This window comes from Oreochromis niloticus, linkage group LG10 (assembly GCF_001858045.2).
Source record: "Oreochromis niloticus isolate F11D_XX linkage group LG10, O_niloticus_UMD_NMBU, whole genome shotgun sequence".
Classification (NCBI taxonomy): domain Eukaryota; kingdom Metazoa; phylum Chordata; class Actinopteri; order Cichliformes; family Cichlidae; genus Oreochromis; species Oreochromis niloticus.
In genome coordinates, this window is record NC_031975.2 from 1,755,733 (window position 1) to 1,778,650 (window position 22,918).

Consider the following 22,918-nt stretch of genomic DNA (forward strand, 5'->3'; position numbering starts at 1 on the left):
ATTTTGTCATGTACGATAAAAACATAAAAAAATGCGCCCGTTGCAAATCATAATTAAGTTTGGAAATAACAAGACTGTATAAACCGACTCCAGCACATTTGACTTGCAGCTAAGTTACTAGCAGTACTGTATCTTTAGCGTTACTCGCAGAACAAATATCCACAGACAGCACTATTTGCGCCGAGGAGGAAGCGTGCAGCCTGTAAAGCGGCACTGCGGCATCGCCGTATCACTGCGCCCCGGTCTCCCTTCTCCGGGATCCTGAAGCTCGGATCTGGGGAGAGGAGGAGGAGATACCCTATGGTTTTCCTTCGCGGGATTTATTTTGCCAGCTCCAAACCTTCTTGTGCTTTATCTTTATTTTTTTTTTAGTGACTGAAGGCCTTCAACTTGTCCGGACGGTCCCTCCTCACTCGCAAGGGTTTGCAATTCTTGGTTTTGCATGACGTGTCTTGGAGCAAAAGGAAAAAAAAGAAGAGAGAGAGAGAGAGAGAGAGGCTTGCTTTTGTTGTGTGTCTTATAGTAGAAAATGAAGCTTGGAGAGCCGGAGCAGGAGGCAGTGCCAGTCCGCTGCTGCTGCTGCTGTGGGCTGGACTGGATTACAGAGCCTGAGATCTTTACTGACAGCACAGGCAGACAAAAAGGGACTGTGAGCTAAGACAAGAGAAAGAGTCTTTGCTGAGCTGGAAAAGCCAGGGCGAGTGCTAGGACACAGTTTGTGTGTGTGTGTTTTTAAATAAGCGATATTTTGGGAGCTATTTGCACAGTGTCTGTGTGCCATTAGATGAGTATTGGCATGGGGCATCAGGTTAAAGGCACAGGTACTTAAAAAAGGCTTAGAAGCATTATCACGGTAAAGGTGCATTTGCCTTCTTGTGGATTTGCCTTTTTGTGGGTGTTGTTAGAAGACTGAACATGTACTGTGAAGTGAATAGCTTTAAATGGTTGATGCACACTTAATTGTTGGCATGCAGGCTTGTTAGTGCCTTTGTTATGTATCCCTTTGATCAAGCCCCCCAAAATGGTTGTGATTGTGCAAGCTTAAAACATTTGTCACTTTGCAGGCTCGAGCAGAGCATGTATGCTGCAGAATCCAGATGGGCTCCACTACATGACAGCCCGTGTCCAAGGAGACAATGTAAAGTTGAAGATGGTGGTTGACTGTGACAGATTGGTTTTTGGTTTGGGTGGTGATGCAGAAAAGGGTTCATTCCTCTGTGCTTGAAACGTCCACCTGGATTCTGGAGGCTTAGTAAAAGCCTGCAGTTTGTTCAGTCTGAAGCAGTTTTCTTCAACATACGAATACCATTTCTGTGATGTCATGGATGGGAATTATTATTCTGGACACACTGAGAAGCCATATGTGTTTTGGACTACAATGCCAGAGTGACTTTCTGTGGCTTTAGGCCTCGTCTGCTGGGCTGCTCCTTGAGAATGATGTAGAATAGCACTGCAAGCTGTTGAATGTTGCATCCTAATATTATAAAGCAGCCAGATGCCTTCAGTGTCAGTGAAGGTAGGCTCTGCTAAGCTCTGCAGCCACACAGGATAACATTAATAAAGGCTTGTGGCATTTGTTTAGAGTGTGTGTAAAACCTCAGACGCGTGTCTCTGTTCAATTAGACTGACTTTTAATTTGTGAAAGGGAGAAATGTAGTCATGTCTGTGTGCCAAGGTGACGTTTTGAAAGAAATGAATGGTGAACTGAAACAGGTAGTCAGGGGGAATTTGTTAATTTCAGCGATTCATTTATGGATGCCTACAAGTCAAAGCTATATTATTCAAGCACAGCTCCCAAGTCTTGACTCATCTAATATGTCTCTTATGTCTGTTTATGCTGCAACTTTATTATTAGTGAGGTTGCACAGTGAAAGTGAATGAAATGTCATTTCTGATGCATGTGTGTGTGTGTGCCAAAATGTTGATCATTTGAATTAAAACTAATGTAGTGAGCAGACAAATAGAGCAAGTAAACAGGTGTATTGTTCACCTTGTCAGTTTAATTATTGTAGTAGGAACAAAGTGCTGCATAGTGCTGAAGCGCTGTCACAGAGTTTAGAGTTTATACATTCGTAGCTGTCACCAGGCCAAAAATAATCCCAAGAAACTTAAACCATCGTGTAGCAAAATAACAGTGGGATTATATAATTTACACAAGGAGCTCAATCATTTAAAAACACAGTTTATGTTAGAAAACTTGGCAAAAGCTTTTGAGACACCAGTAAAAGAGCACTTACAACACATAATCATCTCGTCTCAGGGCTTAATGACCTGGCAGTGTAAAAAGCACAGTATATTCAGCAGATGCGACTAATAAAACATTCATCTTGCATTATGCACAAAGCCAAGAACCTTCTGTTGTAGCATGCAGCACCTATCGCAAAATGGCTCATTAGCTCCAATGCACTGTTGAACTTGCTGAGTGAACATGTTGCAAATGCATGCACTCTCTCTTTCTCTCTCTGTCCATCTTTATTTTGCAGGAGGCTGAGTTTGCTGACCTTGGGTAAGAGCAGTTCCTGGAGAAGAAAGATGTGGCGGCACCTGCTCAACTCACCACGGCGGCGCACGTTCACCGAACAGACATTTGCTTTAACTTGAAAAGTCCTTCCCCTGGCAAAATCGACAGCTTGGCGATAACGTGTTTAATAGATCCTTTTACGCCTCCGTTGTAGGATTTGATGGACTGCCTTTGGGGATCTTTTCGTGAAGCCTAGCTCGGTTCACTGAGTCAGTGCGCTTTTGAGTTTCCCATAAAAGGCTTCATCTGTTGGATATTATGATTACCTTGGATCTATCCCACTGATAACATTCTCTTGGATATTGTGGAGATTCTCCTCAAGGGGCTCTTTGCCCAAGTGGAGGTTTAGCAGTGCCGCGTTGGGCCCTCGAAGGCTTTGATTCCCGGTTAACAGGAGGGTTTTTTTGGATGTTTCCAATGAAGGACATGGATGGCCCTCGATCTAGTGGTCTCCGGAAGAAGAGGAAGTCGAGGTCCGAGAGGGATCGGGAGAGGAGATCAAATGGGATACAGAGCAACCATGTGAAGGGCTCAGTGTTTCGCTTCTCCTCTGACTCAGAGCGGGAGGGTGACAGGGAGCCCTCGTCGTCCCGACCTCGACCTCCACGAAGAAAGCGGAAGGAGTCTACTTCTGCCGAAGAGGACATCATTGACGGCTTTTCCATCACAGGGTTCGTGACCCTCGAGGCTCTGGAGGTGAGTTCTTTACCACAGAGTGGGAGGGGACTTGTTTGCACTTACACATTAAACTTGAGCTGTCAGATTGGTCAGGCATTTTTGTTTTTAGCTCCTACCTGTGTGTTTGGCTGTGGTGTGAGCTGGTGTTCAGCAGATGCAGAGCCTTAGCCTCAGATTAGTATCTGTGCCACCACGAGGCTGATGTTGTCTGGATTTGTTTTCTTGCAAAGCCTCACACCAGATGAAGTATGTCGAGCTATGGTTGTAGAAGCTGTTGTGCCTTTGTGCGCTTTGGAACGAGAGAGCAATTTGATCCATGTTACAACAGTTTATTCACTGGTAGTAATTTATTATGTACTGGCTATCCATTTTCCTTGGAATGCAAACGGAGCGCAGGCTGACTTCCAGTGATATGGTTCTAAATTATGACTTGCATGAGCAAGCATTTCATATAGAGCCTAACTGCTACATTTTTCTATAATGGCAATTTACACAGTTGTGTGACAAACTGAAAGTTGATCTCTGGGGAAACCTTTGCGGTTTTGGAAATATTCTGCCCCAGGTGTTGCTATTTGTCCATGTCAGTTTTTAGCTATCGCTGAGTCTATTTTTAAGTGGCATCTGTTTTTGCCTATGGATATTGCACAATGTCATGACTGTAGAATAAGGACAGCGATTGACAGGAAGAAGCGTCATGAGGAAACAAACGGCAACAGGAAGTACAGATGTGTCTACATATTTGACCCACAGACATTTGAGCAGATAGGGTTGCTACATTAACCGGTGGTTATTCTCCATCCAACATTACTGATCTACATTATTGGCTTTAACCAGTATCTGTCCTCTCAAGGTTCGAGTGGGGGCCGTCTTGGTATAACTAAGTTTGACTTGCACTAATGTATCCAGTGCAGTGCTAATCTCTCGTTCACTAGTTTGACACATATCAAGGATATAAAGAGTCATACTTGTCCTCATTGTATCCTTTTGTTAGACAGAGCCATACTTTTCGCAGTTTAAGAGTTGCTTACAGTCATGTTTTTATTCCTCTGTATTCAGAGTGACTCCACTGAACAGTCGTGGGCTCTTGTGCTTCTCTGTGCGTCCTTTCTTTCTCCTCGCTCTGCCTGACCTTCTTTCAGTTGTTCTTTCCGTTGATGTTTTCTGCATCAGTCTGCTAAAGAATTGCTGTTCAGTTTGAGTGTCTGGCTAAAATGACAACGACCCAGCGTATGTGCAAAACAGAAGGCAAGAGGAGACCTTGACAGAACTTCACCCCCCCCAACAAATGACTGCAGTGCAACCTGTGCTATGGACTACAGCTTCATATCAAGGGTGTCTTGATTGTTCAGTTTTAGTAAACTTTTGTCTTTGTCAGTAGTAAGCTCTACACCAGGGGTCCCCACTCCCAGTCCATGAGGGCCGGTGTCCCTGCAGGTTTTAGATCTCACCCTGGGTCAACACACCTGAATCACATGATTAGTTCATTACCAGGCCTCTGGAGAACTTCAGGACATGTTGAGGAGGTAATTTATCCATTTAAATCAGCTGTGATGATCAAGGACACATCTAAAACCTGCAGGGACACTGGCCCTCGTGGACTGCGATTGGGGACCCCTGCTCTACACTGTCTGCTGCTGTAGCCATGATACCCTCCAGGTCCCTGAACACAGTTTACTAATACACAAAAATCTACTAATAGGTTTAATTGGTGGCATTATATGGTAAATGGACTGATTCTTATATAGCGCTTTTCTACTCTCCTGGAGTACTCAAAGCGCTCTATACAACATGCCTCATTCACCCAATCATCAAGTGCAACTAATAAGCATTCACACACATTCACACTCCGATGGACGCATCGGAGGGCAATTTGGGGTTAGCATCTTTCCCAAGGATATTTGGCATGCAGACTGGAGGAGCCAGGAACCGAACCATCAACCTTCCAATCAGTAGCTGATCTGCTCTACCACCTGAGCCACAGCCACCCCCCACATTACATCATATGTAAACGTTAGCTCTATAACTCGTCCCATAGCCTTTGTCGTTGAGACACGGTTCTTGGACCAGATCGATGGTGGAGTGCTGTTTTATTTGTAGCATATACATTTTGTTGTGTTACATATATACACACAAACACGGTGCATTTTTGTGCACCATGTGGAAAAAAATGGTGATGGTGAGCTGGTCCTGATGTTTTTAAAAGAAACTCAAATTATTGGTTCATCAAATATTCAAGAGAGAGAATTTCATGGTTTGATCAGCAGTTGAAGCGGTTTCGCGACCACTTTGGTCCATATTTCAGGATGTCGGGGGCAGTTTGAGCTCCTATTAGCAGAGTTGGAGGCAGAGAAATCATTTCAGGGACGGCTGACCCTGAGCAGCATCTAGCTGTGTGTCTGAGGTAAAATAGGATTATTTTACTGTTTGTATATTTAGCACCAGAGTGCATTTTGAACTGCAGCACACTTGTTGCCAAACGCAGTAGTCTGATTGGTCAGATTTGTTTATTCAGACCTAAGAAATCTTATTAAACAGGAAAAAACAAAAAACTGAGCATGGTTTGAAAAAATAAATGTTATAAATTTGTCTGTGCGGTCTGTGTGAATTTAAAATAGATTTGTCTGAAAATGATTTTTAATGCACAGAATAATCACGCGCATGTTACACATGCAGTAGTAGACCAGAAATCTTTAAAATCATCATATCATGTAATTACTTACTGGATGTTATCAATGCTGCTTTAACGCTGCTAAGATTTAAAATTAAAAAAGAGGGTTTTTTTAGATGCTCATAGATGTCAGATTTTCAAAAAAAAAACTTGTATAATTGAGGATTTTTATCCTCATGGTTTTCAAGCTGTCAGGTTTTCACATTTAAATTTGGTTCTTAATTAGTCAAACTAAATAGCTTATAATAAAAATTCCCGCTGACCTCTGACTCTCTTTTTAGCAACAAACCACAGACCAACTCTGTAACAACAGGACCAGAGAAACTGCAGTTTACTGAAGGTTTAAGTTTGATTGTACTTTAACATTTGATTATAACAGATTTATTATCCGCAGCCTCGTCTCGGTGCCTTACGAGAGCCGTTTGCGTAGTCTGTTCATTTATCAGTCTGTTACTGAATTTTAAACAGAATAATGAATGAAAATATTTCAGTGTCATTAAATTAATATTGAGTCACAGCGATCTAGAACAATCTCGTCAGAGTGGTTTACTCAGTAATAAATATGCTCTTCAAGTAAGAGTAGCAGGAAAAACTAATTATACTTGGTTTGTGTGCCAATTCTCTCTCTCTCTCTCTCTCTCTCACACACACACACACACACACACACACACACACACACACACAGAGACATTTCTTTAATTCAGCATCCTCTAACAGAGAATAAAGATGGCACTATTGAAGTATACTATAATACTTCTACTTTTTGGAGAGCATTAAGTGCAGGGCTTTGTTGAAATGTGCCTCAGATGTAATAATTCAGACGCTGTGAAGTGAGAGAGGTTTATCTTTCGCTGGAAACCCACTTCCTCCTGACTGGATGTAATAACATGTTTTTCAGTCTTTGTCCGAGTGTGTTCAGTTCAAAATGTTTGCACGTGTGTTTCATCGGTCTGCTGATTTGTCCCCAACTCATCAATTAAGTTTTAGATCTCTAAAATGTTTATTTTGGGGTTTTTTAATACAAAAAATGCTAATCTCAGGTTAAAGAATGAATGTAGCGAATATATTTTAATTCACTGATTGATTAATTGAACACATCAGGCTGACCGGAGCCGAAGTTTAGTGATTCAGATGTTGAGTTCTGAACAAGATTTCACTCTAGTTTCCACGTCTGGAGTCCCAACACACACACACACACACACAGACACACACACACACACACACACACACACACACACACACACACACACACACACAGAGCTGCTGACTTTAAATTATGACTGAGGGGAATCGAGGAGTTTTTGATGCAGTCAGGTTTGTAAGTCTTCCAAAGAAAAACTGTGCAGTGTGTTTCCTTTCGAACGATTGCCATTTCCTGAGGAATGCTTTGATGTGATAAATGCTGTTGGTGAGACTCCTTACAGCTACTCGCATATGGATAAGACTACTTAGGATTGAAAGGATTTTCATGGCAGTAGACATGCTTTTCATTTTCATATGAATAATTAGGCAACACTTCAAACTTATCTTACTGAGAATCTTTGATTTCTTCGTCTCTGTGTTACTTTATCCCCCTTTATTTTATTTTTTTTATTATTATTATTTCTTTTAATTGCACACTAGTGACCCCAGTTTGCTTTGTTTGGACCACATAATATTTCGAGCACACGTATATCACAGGCACGAGTGGCTCTGTTTCTGTCTGGGTAAAGTTAAATTCTGATGAGGTCAGACCCCTGGAGGTAGATGCCAGTGCTCTCCATCTGTCACCACGGTGCACACTGCTCCCAGGCCTGCTTTCAGTCTGCATGCTGATATCCTAGCTTTAGGAGCTAAGGCTTCATTGATGAGGCTCCTGAGACCTTCGTCTACCAAGTAGCAGTTGTACAGTATGTGGTTGTCACAGTTCCTTTGTTGATTGTCGGTGCTTTTCAGTTCGTGTTCGTTGGTACTGTTGTTAAAAGAAGTAGTTGCTGCTTGAAAAAACCTCACAGCCTTCACCTGCAGTCAGCTCGTAATGTAACAGTTATAGAAGGTGGGCGATATAACCTTAAAATAATATCATCATATTTCTATAAAACTTGTGATCATATTTCTGATGATCTAAGGAAACTATCCAGTGAGTTACTGTCGCTGATGACAGACTACATAATTCAATGTGTGACTCTATTAGCATAAGCTGCTAGCAGTACCAGCACTATAATGCCATAGTAGTGACACAGCGTAAGTCAAATCTAAGCCAAAATGTAACATTGGTATTTTTCCTGAAAATTGTAAGTAAAAGTATAACGAGACACCGTAGTAACACTGTAACACTGAACCTTGTAACTGTTCAGGAGTTGTTACATTTCATTTTAATGTTTTTATGTATTTTTTGCATGGGGTGTATCTTGCATTAAGCTTTTTAACCAGCTGCTCAAAGCCCTGTAGTTTTACCATTGAACCACATCAGTAATTTCCATCCACCGTCAGCTCTTCCTGTCTTATGGAGTGCAGCGCGCCGTTCTCGGTGGAGCCATTTGTGAACATTTGGGTCACGCGTCACCAGCTGCAAATATCTCTTCCTTCATAGTCTGGATGGACAGCGAAACATGTTTGTTGTTTCCACCTTTCGTGGAAAGTTTTCTCAAGGAAATAAGGGAAAGCACGTGTAACAGCCTGTGCTTTCCTAATTGTCGTGTGCATCAAGCAGTGTAAATTCATGGGAATGACACTTTTACATCATGTAAACATTTACACTGATATTATTGTAGATGCAGCAACAGTAGTTTGTGCACATGTAGGATGTAAGGAATACTTGTACTCATACATGTACATTACTGTGCAAACCTCTGTCTGTTGGTTTAAGGGATGTAGAAGTAGAAAACCTCGTCGTCACAATCTTGTAAATGTGAACACAAAACAAGGCTACACATTTACTATTAGCAGTTCTTTATGAGCAGAAGGCTGTTTCTAGTCAAGCGTTAGCCCGAAGGCATTGTGATATTGCTTTATTGAGTGTAGAAACACTATGTACTTTCCTGCCCTCTGTGTGCAATCGTAGTTCATGGATAGCAGATCTAATGCAGTGATACTAAGCAGCTATTCAGTTATTATGACTGTTAGTGTAATAATGTAGCCAAAGCATGCTACAGTATCCAGTGTGACACTGACCATTTGCAACTGTTGTTTCCTTCTAATGTGTTTTTTCGGTCTCACACAGCTCAGTGTTCTCATTTTCACAAACTAAACCTGGTACAAAGACAGAGAAGTGTTTACTTGTTGCACTGAGATCAAAGTACGTAGCAGAAGCTGTCTGAAGGATTTGGTTTAGAGACAGATTTCTATTGAGAGAAGCCTGAGCAGCAACCTATTACACCATTTGAAGAAATGACTAAATTATTGAGTGCTTTGTCCTCCACAAACCTTTGCTGTCTCTACCCATTTCAGTTGAAAGGGGTCCCTAACCTCAGCATGGCCCCGCTGACCACAACTGATTTAAAAACGTTGCCTTAGTTAACCCGTTGCTCCGTTCTTTCCCCGTAATTAGTGCTCTGTGATGTCTTTATGTTTGCATTACATGCACACGTGCACAGAAAAGTTGCCCTTACCATTGGTCTCTGTCTATAGTAAGGACTGTATCAGTGCCATCACCATTTTAACCTCTTTCACTATTGTCCAAGGTTATGCCTGAAGGCTCGTTCTGTCTAATAACACCTGATCTTCTTACAAAGGAGGTTAACAGCAGTCTATTACATGACTGACTGCCCATGATAATACAGTGAACAGCATAAAAGCAGCACTGTGTAAATGAGTACATTTGTCTGTTCGACTTTGATTTTCACTCCAGAAAGACGTCTTCATTCACAGCACCCTGCAGAGTTCCTGCCAGGTTTCTTCTTCCTCTAAATAATTTTCCTCTCTAACTTAATTTGTTACACACTTTAAAAAGCAGAAGAAAACACATTGGCCTAATGCACACACACTGCATCGAACGGACTGGGCGTATAAATGGGTTACAATGCATATAGGTGAGATGGGGAGAGGAGCCTCGCGTTGGTAAGGACGAGCTGACACAAGCATTTTGCATCAGCATAGACTGGCTCTCTCTGTGACTTGGAGGAGGGTTAAAAAAACTGTGTGGGTGTGGAGGTGAAAGGAGGGGCTCTTTGTATATTTATGACACTTTTTTGTCACATTTGTAATGAATGTGAATTATGAGACTGAAGTGGTAGCTCTCTCAAAGTCTAGGTGCACTGAAGGGTCTTGATATTTTTCTTCATTTGAAATTTTGTCCCTGTTCACTTTGGAGCGAGTGCCATTTAATTAGACTATCCTGCTTTTTTGTACTGAATAAAACAGCTTACAAATGGTTTGATCCTGTGAATGTGCTACTGTGAGAGCAAATCTAACATCTTTGTAAGAATTATTAATCTGACAATTAATAATTTAATCCAGCAAATGTTAATCCACATCTGGATCTCTAAAGGATCTGGTGGTTATGATTTACCAAAAGCTTTAGATGAAGCTGTTGTTGCCATGTTGTTACTCTGAAGTGGAAATTACTCCACTTGAATTCTTTAAACAAATCTGAATGGCGGTTTTTGTAGCTGCCCCCGGTATCCCCTTCCCTTTCATCGGGTGTAACACTAGCTCGGTACCGGCACGTCTGGTATCCAAGCTCATAAAAGCCCATATAAACCATTTCTGCGACCACTAAACAGTGAAACAATAAACAAATGACCATTTTCTAAAAGCCAAAATCGTACAAATTCCAAAACTGCAAGTTTCATCACGCTTCGACCAAAAGAACGCCACAAAAGTGTTTGACGCTTGATAAACAGTAACGTGAATCAGACTTACCTTTGCCGACTACGGCTCGTTTCATGACTAACTCGATCTCCCACAATGCCTCAGAGCCGTTTCCCATCAAAAATCACCAGTTACAGACATTTGATTGGACGAGGGCATGTGTTGTAAATTTAGCATCAGGTGTGTTTCTTGCCTTGCAGCTTCTGATTGGTGGAACTGATGTTACCGTGATTCTATTGGCTCAAACAATTAAAAAGAGTTACGGCTCCTCAGATTTTAACGGGAAAAGGCCCAGTGTATGTGAGTGTGTGTGATTCTTCACAAAATATTCAAAAAACAAGCAATTTTCTGCAGATGGTGTCAAAATGAGTTTGTCATTTCAGAGAAATCCTGTGTTCATGTTGGGCATGTCATTTTCGAGCAGGGACCTCAGAAAGACCCTCGGGGGCTCAAGAGGTTTAAAAAAAGTAAAGAGAAAAGATTTGGACTGGGAATTTCTGACTCCCAACTTTCTCCTCAGCATGTAAGCACTAGATCACTTGTAGCCCTTACTGTCCCCTTAAATTCTGGAAAAAATGGTCACCCTGGTACGTTTGCTGGCTGCGGTACCAAAGGACAACAAGTAATATTGCATTTTTCAAATTTTAGTCAAAAACCGGTGCAGTGAGTATTGGTTTTGGTGGGATCCCGGCACAGAACTAAAAACCAGTTTTGAGGAGTGTGTCTGCTGTATACTTGTCCACCAAAAATCAGTCAGTATTTATAATACTGGTTTAAATTCAGATGACAAGAAACTATAACCAGAGCATGCTGTCTGTTCAGAGAAGGCTGGCTTGTGTTTATTAGACTGCAGCTCCCAAATATCATGTTAGCATTAGCCTGCACTGCAAATGCAGCTTCTAACGTGCTCGTGGAGCATAAAGACGAGGAAGCTGTGCTTTAGTTAGAAGGATTATACTTGAATTTGTCTTTCATTATCATTCATTGGCATTTTTGTCAGCAAGTGCTCGTTAATTTCTATATTGATGAACTGTTTCCTGTAGCACACGTACCAGTAAGCTAGATGTGCTAAACTAGATTTGGGGTCTCGCAGTACATAACAGATGAGGTTGGATACTGGAATCCACCACACCACAGTGCCTAACTGGACCAAACTGCAGAGTCCTTTGCTGCTGACCAGAAAGCTCAGCCCATTACAAAAGGCTTTAATGCATTTCACTGCAGGCTTCACATCACTCTAACAAAAAAGTCTATAAAAGTGATAGTATAGCATAAGTGTGTGCTGCAGTAGGAATGCGTCTGTAAAGCCTGTGGAAATCCTCCACCTGTCCTTTCTGACTGTTTACATTTGTTTTGCTTACACTCTACACCACCAGGACCTTGGTGCTTCCAATGAAGTGCCAACATTTTTTTCTTTTCTTTTTAATGTCTGCTGCACCCATCAGCTATTTCATTTTGGGCACCGGTTTCCCACCCATCTGTCACACCCACACTGGCCTCGGGAGACGTGGCGCATTCGAGCCAAGGCGCCGTCGAGATGCATGGATTAAGTTGAGTTATCAGCGTGTGTGGGCGAAGGCCGGAGGTGGTATGAAGCGAGGAGTTCAGCGAAATGATAAGTTCATCGATAAGTTGTCAGACCTTCAAATACCAAATAATGCTTAGCTCATTAATGGCTCGTGACATTTAAAAGTAGAGCAGGACAGGTTGGTAGCCTTAGCTAAGAGATCAGCTGCAGTAATGAAGTCAATAAACGATATTCCTCTCACGGCCAAATGAAGATGATGAATTACAGTTTAACGGTCTGGCATTTTTCTTTGTGTGTGCTGTTTGTGGGATGATGCCGTCAGCTCGCCAGCATTTCAAAAACAATTGATTTTCTCTGGCACAGCCCCCAGAAGTCTGCCTAGAGGAGGACTTGTAAGGGGGAGAAGAAGGCATCGATTGGTGCTTCATTGTAAGAAAGAGGCTAATGTAAAATCAAATCTATTGACAGCTTGTTTCTGAAAGAATGTTAAAAAAAAAACTAATAAAAGAAGACGGTTTGAACTGATTAATACAGACGAGTATGAAGCCAGGTCTTTTTAAAGCGCTGATCCTGTGAGAGAATCGCAGAATGATGAACACGAACACCTTCAGAAGAGCTTTTTGTCATGACTGCTCTCCTTTGGCCAAGCTGCCTTGACAGATATTCCTGTCTGCTGAATAATACCTCTTTACCAGCCCCTTAATTAATTTTCCACCTTTCACACATGTATTTATTTCAGTCTCCTGGCAGTAATGGCAGATGTTCATTTAGCTACATTTTGGAGCCACGGTGATGTATGGCATGCATTAATATGCTGTGACAGCCCAGTGAGTGACGCGCTAATGAAATAAGCTGTCATCTCTGAACATTCAAAGAAATATTGGGATTAGATGATCGCTCTGTTATTTGCAGTTGCTTGATGGATCTTAATGTGTGTACTAACATTGAACGTACTCATTAAATGAACTTCTCATTCCTCTTGTGGATGTGTGGTCGCTTTAGAGGCTGAGGATGTCTTTCATTTGAACATAATCTGAACCAGGGCCATGTTTAAACTAGTGTACATTCAGCATCCTGGCTGTGTAAAGGACCTCTCAAGCAACCAGTCTACTAAATGTTGGCCGGCGCTGATGAAACGCATCGTTCCCTTCAAATCGGGTTTATGGTCGTGCCTTTTTTTCCAGTCTCTCCACTGTGGGGACTCGGTTATGCTGTATCGGGCGTTTTGTTGGCATGGTAGGGATCCATTTGTCCCCATTGAGGGGAAGGTCACCACAAATCAATAGAGAGTTGTTCTGAGTAATAGCCCTGATTCTGTAATTAAATGTTTCCATCTGTTTCAGAGTGGCACCTATCCATAGAGGAGGAGGGCGTCACTGAACAGTTTGATAAGTTAGAAAATGAAACTGCGTAGTTCAGCCTAGGGCCACGATTAGTCGACTATCAAAATCGTCGACAACTAATTTAATAGTCGACGCGTCGTTTGAAGTTTTGTAAGATCCTGAAATACGCAGGAATAAGCAGTAGGATTTAAGAGTGTAATAACGGACTGGAACAGAAGATGGCAGCACTGCATGTACAAGGATGCCAGCTGCTAAAACTCCAAAGAAGAAGAAGCAGCAGTCTCCGGTATCGTAGCTGTGTCCAAATTCAGAGGCCACATTTGTAGGCCGATTACATCACAGCGGCGCGACAAAGGCGGTCCAAATTCAAAGACTCCTCCGAATGCGTCCTTCTTTTCCCCAGATTTGAAGGATGGGTCAGGTGTGTCCTTCATGGCCCAATCTACCACTTGAAGCTGTAAGCTAATGATAGTTATATAAGTACAGATGCATGCTGGTGCAATAAGCTGTACGTTTTACATCCAGTGGATGCATAATCTGATTAGTCGACTATCAAAATAATCGTTTGTGGCAGCCCTAATCAGGCCCTTGTAGAGCAAAATTTAGTATTTTGGTCTAGACAACCCAAAATGAAGGTCCTAGGAGGTTAAATGCCATATGAGGAGTATGTCGTGGAACAATTCTCTTCTACCACTCCAGAGTGCACGTTTTAGACTCATTGTCTGATTTTTCTCCCCTCGGATTTGTCCGCTGTCTGCCTAGCAACAGGATTATCAGAAACGAACACTAAAGGAGAGTGACGAAATAAAAACAAGTGGTCTGACGTTGTGAACTGACTTTTGGCATGTTCATCTAACCATGTTACATCCTACCCAGAAACAACAAGTTGCGTCTGGAATGGGCTGTGCAACAGCTTTGATAGATGTCGTGATGTGAGCTCAGCTCATGAGCACTTGAGTCACGTGCCTAACACTGACACACTCTTCTCTCTCGCTGAGGGAGACACTGGTGCATTTATATGAACTCGGGCAAAACAAATAGCTCAGCAGCAGGGGAAATGTGCAACAACCAGCATCAGTGTTTGGAGTATACATACAGACAGAAGGAATGGGACTGTGGGATGTTGGAGCAAGGTGGAGAGATGATCGTCCTCACACACTGGGAAACTCCACAAACACAGTCTAAAACAGTCCTCTCCATTATTTTAATTTGAATTTAGTCGCTACAAAGAGCTGCGTCGACTACTCTGATGGGGAGGGCTGGAATTGATTGAGAATCGATTGATTTTCAGAACCCACCGATGTTTAAGAAAGATGCTTTTTTTTCATGGGGTGCAGAAATGAAATTGAAATTCGACTGTATTGTTTTGCTTTTACTTGATTGGCAATTTGATTAAACAGTTGAAACATGTTTCATTCAGTCTGTCTGGGTGAGACAAAGGGGACTTTATTTGTTTGCAGTGTTTGTAAAATGCATTGCTGGGACAGATTTATGAATAACAACCAGTGCCAGTTTCCACGCGAGTCCTCAGCTTAAGGCTACTTTACCAGCTAATGTTCGGTTAACGGCACATCAGGAGTGGCTGAAAAACGTCGGATTAATGCTTCCACCTCTCTAAGACCCAAGTCTCCTCGATACTTGTTGATGTAGTACGCAGCTCTGAAATGAAGTTCCAGTGTGTCCTTATCCATGTATTAGCACAGAAGCAAATCACATCCTTGTCGTAATGGAATCGACTTTTCTCTTTTAAGAGGAATACATTTCCCTGGTGTGTGCCACCAGGTCATTAAGTTCTCTGCTTTTCTTTTCACTTCTCCTCTGCTTAATTCAGGCAGGCTCCACAGGTGTGAGGGTTTAAAGACAAAAAATCAGATAAGGGTTTGCACAGGCTGATTGTAAATGCTATCTCGAAGCAGAGCTGCGACCAGTGTCACGCGGTCCCCTTTGTGCATAATGGTCCCCATCAGGGTGCATTTGGACAGATATTTTTCCTTCTTGAGAGAAGAACCTTTTCATTCTTAACTGCACAGTGCATACTCATGGTGGTGTGGTTAGGACTGTGTGGGCATTTGTGTGTCTTTGCACCACACCGCCTGTGGACTTATGGACAGAGCCCTGTTGAGATCTCTACCTGGAGCTTTTGATCCCCCCTCTCTTCTCTGATCCTCCTTTAAAACGCAGCCAACCCACCACTGCTTCCATTTCCATCTGCTTCCATTGCTGCACACTCTGATAAGCTTTGCTCACTAACTGCACTGCTTTACTTGTTTTGGTTCTTAAGTGCCAAACTATAATCCAGAGTTACATGCTTTTTTTGCAATATTTAGAAAATGAGCACATGTCATGGAAGCGTGTCCTCAACGTTTTGCTTCGCTTTAAGCACCTTGGTTATCATGAGGCTTTACTATGCAGCCCAATTTGCAGTTACATATTTTCCAGGTCAGATGATATTGAGACACTAATTAAAGGCTTCATGGCTGTGTCTCAGTACGATGTCACCCCTCCCTGCCTTTGCTCAGTAGGAGGGTTTGAACTGAAACTGCTTCAGATGAAAATCACTGAGGTTCATGCGATACAGATTTTCAGTTAGTCATGCTCTGTACTTCAGTTCAACATCCACTGTGAAGTTGTTTTGGGCCATCGACTTTGGTTGGACATATTTGAAGCAGGCTTTTGCAAGCAGCTGTGGATATTTCACCCAGTCCCATTTAATAAGTCCAGCCTACTGAATGTAGCCTGGGAGATGCTTTTGGCACATCTTCTCAATGAATAGATTTCAACCCACTGAAAAAGTAACTAAAGTTTTACTTTACAAGTGGTGACGCACAGTGTGTCCACAATTACAGCACTATCCAAAGAAAACCATGTCAATTAAAAATGAATAAAAACACGACTAACAAAAAATATCAGAACGCTTGATTAAACTAAAACACTCACCCTACAACATTTAACATTAAACAGATGAGACACGACATTAGAGAATTACACTTGAATGACTTTTTGTTCAATAGCTGTTGATTTGTGTCTTCTGCATTTATCCTTCACTGTAATTGCAATAAGTGCAATATTTAGATAAATATTACATGTTTGTGTGGATACTCTGCAATTTTCTAACATACCCTTAATCAAAAACGGAGCTGCTGTCCCCATGGCACAAGCTGCCCTTTCACTTTAACACCTTCAGGCCTCCTGGTAAAGATGGAAGAGTTTTACGTCTTTAAACAGATGTGGATGAAAACAGAATGTTAAGATTTACATTACAAAGTGAAGGGCAAGGCCAAAGATTGCAGGCAACAGACTATTTAAAATAATTATGAAGCATATTTGATCTGTAGTGATAGTCAATGCACGATGAAGACAGCCATGCAAAAGTGTTACAAAAGCTCCACCGGCTGCCGGTAAAATATGTTTCCTATCACGGAGCATGAAGGTGCATGGCATATCTGGTTCCAGCGCTTACATGGTTGGAATATTAAGCATGAAAGTGAAGGCTTAGGTGGGAGGAGTAAAGATGGTGGTAATATAAACGCACGGATCCTGTGACAAATGCTCTGCTGGGGAATTCCTCAAAAGGTTTGGTGGAATAGTGAAAGGAGAGCGAGGTGTGTGTGTGTGTGTGTGTGTGTGTGTGAGTGAGTGTAAAAATGGCTGTAACTGTTGATTTACACCTGTCATTGATCATCCTGTTGTTCTGCATGCAGGATTGTTGCGATTTATGTAATCGCTAAGGATGAATCTGTAATGCTGCCGGGGCGAACCATGCAGGGACATTTTTCTTTTGTTGCTATGATGCTTGGAGCTGAAGCCAAGATTGTGTGTTTCTGTACACTGAAGAATACTTAGATGGCAAAAGATGTACAAAAGTAGATGGCAGGGTGTGTTTTTCATTCATGTTTTTAAAGATGATGTTTCTTAAGATGTAAAGTTGTTTCTATTCAGTAAATATAAACTCTTGGTCAATTTGGGGCCAAGCCTTGTAATCATCCTGTAGCTTGACTGAGGGGAATTCATTTAAGTGTGTGTGTGTGTGTGTGTGTGTGTGTGTGTGGGTATTAACATCTTTGTGGGGACCAAAATTTGGAGGTTTACTGTACTTGTGTACTTTGAGTTCATTTTTGAGACTCAAAATGTGGTTTTATAGTGTCAGGGTTACAGTTAGGTTAGGGTCAGGGTTAGGCATTCATTTTTGATGGTTAGGGTTAGAATAAGTGCCTAGGGAAAGCATTATGTCAATGAGATGTCCTCACAAGGACATAAATACACACGTGTGTGTGTGTGTGTGTGTGTGTGTTCACTTGGTGTTCATGTATAATGGCCTGTGACTGTGAGAGAGGAAGAATATGAGAAAGAGACAGTGGTTGACAGATGGAAAGTGTGTATCACGGTTGTGATGTGTGTGTGTGTGTGTGTGTGTGTGTGTGTGTGTGTTGGTAAATGTGTACGATGGGGACAGTTATGCTCCAGAAAGCCAGATGGATTTAGAGCTCTCTACTCCAAATGAAAACATTGGCCTGTATTGTTTTTGGTGAGTGCTGTACACTCTGTGCCTTCAGCTGCAGGGAACAGATCCCACAGTGTACCATCTACTGTGGGATGACTCGTTTCTTTACAGTATCCACAAACTGCTCAGTGATATAGTTTTCCACAGAAGAGTCATTGACACATTTGCTCCTGAGCATTATTTCCTTAAGAAGTTACACACGACAGCTTTTTGATTCCTTTTTAGATGATTCGGTTCTGTTCACTTTTTTATGTTTATGCTGTCGGGGTCTTTGTTACTGTGACAAAGTCTCAGTGTCCTAATGTTTATTGAGAACAGCTGAGGACTACAGAAAGTATCATTCCTGCTGTGACACCGGATTATTCCTGGTAATAAGAAGTATGCTTCATTTTTTTAAATGTAATTTTAATTTGGCTGGCATTACACGTTATGATTTTCTTATTTTTGATGAACTTTAGCAAAATGAGTCCTGCGCAGAAGTGCTGCCTCACGATAATGAGATGTTTAATGTCTGCTTGTTTATGAAAACAGTTCATTTACACATTTATGTGACGCTGAGAAACTGAAATGTTTTTATGAAGATTAGCAGTGCGCTAAAATAAATCGCGTTTTACTGACATGAGAAGCGTGTTGCTGGCGAATCTTCACGTGTTCACGCTCAACGTGAAAAGTAGACCGTCACCGAGGCGCTCTCTGCTTCCTGTGAAAATACTTGAGGAAAACATCATTTTTAGGTGAAACTATTTGGCAGGTAGCTGTTTATCGTCTGCTGTGCCGTTAGCCTCCCGACGCTGCTCAGGTCAAGGTCAAAGGGCTTTGGAGGACCCTCTGTGTGACCCCTAAGGCTGCTGCTTTATCGCTCACCTGAACCCACCTGTGCTTCTGTAACCCTTCTGTCCTGTGGCAGTGCAAGACTTTTGTAAATGGGAGGTTTACATTGAAACAAAAGGTCCTCTTATGTAAATGCCAGCAGGGTCTTTGTTGATTTAGCACTTCCCAGTGTGTGTGTGTGTGAAGTGTACACACACACGCTGGCTCGCATTAACACACTCCCTCTCTGGCTAGGCAGGGCTTTAGGATGGATTTAGTTTTGCCAGCTAATAGCAGGGTATCAGCTGTATAGTACAAACAGTGAGTGGAAGCAGCCCGTAGGCTATCCACACAGGCCTTATCACTCAGAAAGCAGACCCCATGATAAGGTATTATGTTTTTCACAATAGTCTGCTCTGTTTTCTCCTGTTTGTGCAGTTTCCCCGTTGTGTGTGCTGTAATAACCCAAGGCTGCCAATTACACAGACCGAGTGTGTTAGTGGTGTGTAAGCCTCTGTCGTCACATCCATCGGGTTTGAAAGCACCGTTTTGATTCAGCAGCGCGAGCGGCAGTGAGGAATTTCCAGAAGCCTGAAATCTCGGCCCGTGCTATTTGATTTACAAGATTTCTACTCTGTGTGAGTTTAAGAGCGCAGTTATACCGAACCCTCCTCATTTATCTGCTCTGCAGGATTACTCCTGGTTGAACGGGTATCAGAAGCTCGATGACTTGGCAGTCGTATCGATTTCTTTTATTCAGAGGTGTAAGAAGGTTTTGCCAGGATCTGAAAGAAATCTGATGATTGAAAAAAAATAGTGAAAAAATCCTTTTTCTCCACTGGCTTGTGCAAGTGCTGGCACTATTTGTGCTTAGTTATTTTTGTGCTGTATTGCAGTTCTGTGAGGGCAGCAGAAATGTTCCAGAGTGAACATAATCCAATGGTTCTGCATTAATGTGCACTTTACCCAATCTCACAAAAACCACGGTGCTGAATATTGTTGTTATTCATCCTGTCGTCTCGTGTCAACATACTGTTGCTGTGCTTAGCTTCCATTTCGCCGTATCTGTGATGAAGGTATTTCTGCATCTAAAGGCTAAACGGGCGCTGCTCTTGTGGCGACCTGCAGCAGACGTTTTATAACAAACATGAGCTTAGGAGGCTCATTGTGTTGTTAAATGTTTGAACCATCCACTTCACAGTGAGTCTGACTTGTTGCTCTTTTCGAGGCCCTGTGAGGAAGAACAAGAGACTCCAGGTTTCTTTTATTCCTACTGCAACTCATCTCCTTAATGGCAAATAACTGTCTTGTGGCTTTTTATTACTATTATTGTTATTGTGATTATTAATATTGTTGTTTTGTTTATTCTTAATGTTGCCTTGCTGCTAAACTCATTTCCCTTGTGAGACACTAAAGAATTTGAATTGAATTGAAAAAAGCTTTTTGTGTGACAGGCTACTGCTGCTGTTGATTGGCTTAGAGAAATATGTTCCATGAGACATGGAAATAGTCCTGTCCTCCACATAATGCATCCTTTTCCTCGTTGGGGTAATGCAAATGCACGCCTAACTTCTTTGATATTTTTCCAGTGTGGATTATTCTGAAAGAAAATGGGAACATAATAACAATTTGTTAAAAACGGAGAAATATTCTGATTCAGAGGTGCAGCTTACAACTTCCCACCAACCAGGTCTCTCAGATGGATTTGCTATTTGTGGTGGTGTCATTTTTTGGGGGGGGGGGGAGTAGCTAAAAAGAAATGCAAAATACAGCCAACGGGTGCTTATCGTGTTGGGAATAAGAGGGTTGAGCAGTTTGTGACAGTGGCTGTACTGGATGTTTGTTTCTGTTGTGTCGACGAAATGCTTCTATTAAATCTTTCTGTCAGTAAACAGAAGGTTGATTTGAATTTCCCTCACCAGCAGACAACACACGGACATGCTGGTGATTTATCTGCCAATCTTTCCCACTTTCAACAGAGTCAAAGGATCATTCAAATGGATCAATCCACTCTCTGCTCTCAGCTGTTGTTGGGTTTAGTTTTTAAAATTCTATTAAATCACGTCTGTCTGGATACTTTAGTCTCATTGGGTTTACCAGACGCCGAGATCCAAGTCTTACATTATTTTACTTGTTGTCAAATCCTGTCATCAAGTGGAAACCAACTTTAATTAGTGTCTTCACATATTTTACATCCTGTCAGTGCTGTTTGTGTTTCCACTGTAGGCTTCCTTCCAAACTGCAAACTTATGGTTGACACAGTTGGTGTTAAATATTTGACCGTATGAGCATATGTGTCCGTGTCACCTGACGTTCCCCACTAAGGTGGAAAGTGTTTGGTTCTGTGGCCTCAAGGCACTCCACATAAGTCAGCTGGCACAGCGCCACGTGCAGCGAAAGTGATTCACTGCTCGCTCTGCAGCCAACGTCGGCATAAACGCCCCGTCGCTCATCGCGTCTCCTTTGTTTGTATGTAAGAGTGTAAGAGTGCTAAAATGGAGTCTCAGTCCTTGCTGGGTTTGTAAGTGCAGCCCTGGGAAAGACGGCTTTGGGTGGAGATTGTTGGTTAGTGGTGACTTCTGTTTGTCAGCTGTCGTTCTGGCGCTCTCACAGGGCTCGGGCTTCAGGGCCGACGCTGGCGATCTGTGCTGATGCTGAGACCGTGGATGCTGACGCTCACCCACTGATCTCCTGCTCTGAGCAGCCCTTCTCCCAGAAGGAAGGTTATGAAATGAGGCATCGATTGCCCCGTGCATACGCCCCCCTCTGTACGATTTCAAAGCTTGGAACTGAAATGGGCGTATGGTTATTAGGCTTTTACATTAGATTTGAACCTTTTCTGTACTGTCTAATCAAACACCACTCAAAGTAAAACAGTGACTCGATTTGCTGGCACATCACCGTCCTTTGTAAATCTTTAACTGCACTGTAGAGTGCCCGGCCGTGGCTCCGCACATGGTCTCTTTGGCCTGTTAGCTGAGTAGTAAAGCTGAAAAATGCTAAATAATGTGTTAGTGCAGCGGTCCCCAACCCCCGGGTCACGGACCAGTACTGGGCCGTGAGTCGTTTGGTACCGGGCTGCAAGAGTTGAGGCTCGGGTGCGAAATTTATGCTTTTCAGGGTTCTTGTCGATAACTCGGTTTCCCTGGGTCTTTCCCGTGTTGTAGTTGTGTGTCTTATTTTATAAGAAATATTTCCGCGTTACCATAGCGACCAGAGAGCATTAAGGGACGGAGAGGAGGATGTTACTCTCAGTGTTGTTGGCGCATTTCAGGAGGACGCTGCTAATACAGTTTCTCAGTGAATTCATGTTTATTATTATATTTACAAAATACCACAGTTTTTGTCTTGGTCGTATCGTTTTATTTTGTTGTATTTATCCACCGACACCTTAAAGGCCGGTCTGTGAAAATACTGTCTGACATTAAACTGGTCTGTGGCATAAAAAATGTTGGGGACCGCTGGTTTAGTGTACCACTTGTTGGCAGACAGACCAAAAAATGAATTTCAGACAAGACCTGGATGAAAGTGGTCATCTGTAGGTTCCTTCTGGTCTTGATGCAGCTGCCTGTGCTCGGTTAGTTCTGCTGATTAGAAATCTCCTGCTGCTAATAATTACTGAACATTTCTTTATTAACCCCAAGAAAGCATTGATATTAAACCTGCCGAAGCTTTGAGAGATGAAAACGTTACACCGTTATTGCATCATTACCTGTAGTGCAGTGACAGTTTTGTTTTATAAAAACAGCTATTTTTTTAAGCATGTAATGAACTGTGAAGATCTGTCATTTGTGATACTGTGGATCAGGATGTGACTGGTGGGTAGTGTTATCCAGATAATGATGCTAATTATTGTATTGTCATCCACTTGTTTTGACAGTTCCATTTGCTTTTCCCTTCATTAGAAATGATAAACAGTTTGCTGAACGCCAGCCAACAGTTTTGCTTCAGAGCTGTCCAGTGAGAGCGTACATAGCTCCCCAGGACGTGTCTTGGAGCTTGTTAATGATATACGCAGTGAAAAGAAACACACCTACACACACTTGGACAAACTGAAAATGCTCACATACAGTTTCTG

At 42.2% G+C, this 22,918-nt stretch overlaps 1 protein-coding gene across 1 annotated transcript in view; it reads left to right on the forward strand.

The window, feature by feature from the left end:
• The first annotated feature begins 219 nt into the window (after positions 1-219).
• The window catches only part of auts2a (activator of transcription and developmental regulator AUTS2 a), a 317,199-nt gene continuing 294,500 nt past the window's right edge, over positions 220-22,918 (forward strand). Inside the window, 2 exon segments of the mRNA XM_025910693.1 lie at positions 220-421; positions 2,484-3,217. Of these exon segments, the coding sequence (XP_025766478.1) occupies positions 2,930-3,217 (288 nt within the window). The 5' untranslated portion in view covers positions 220-421; positions 2,484-2,929.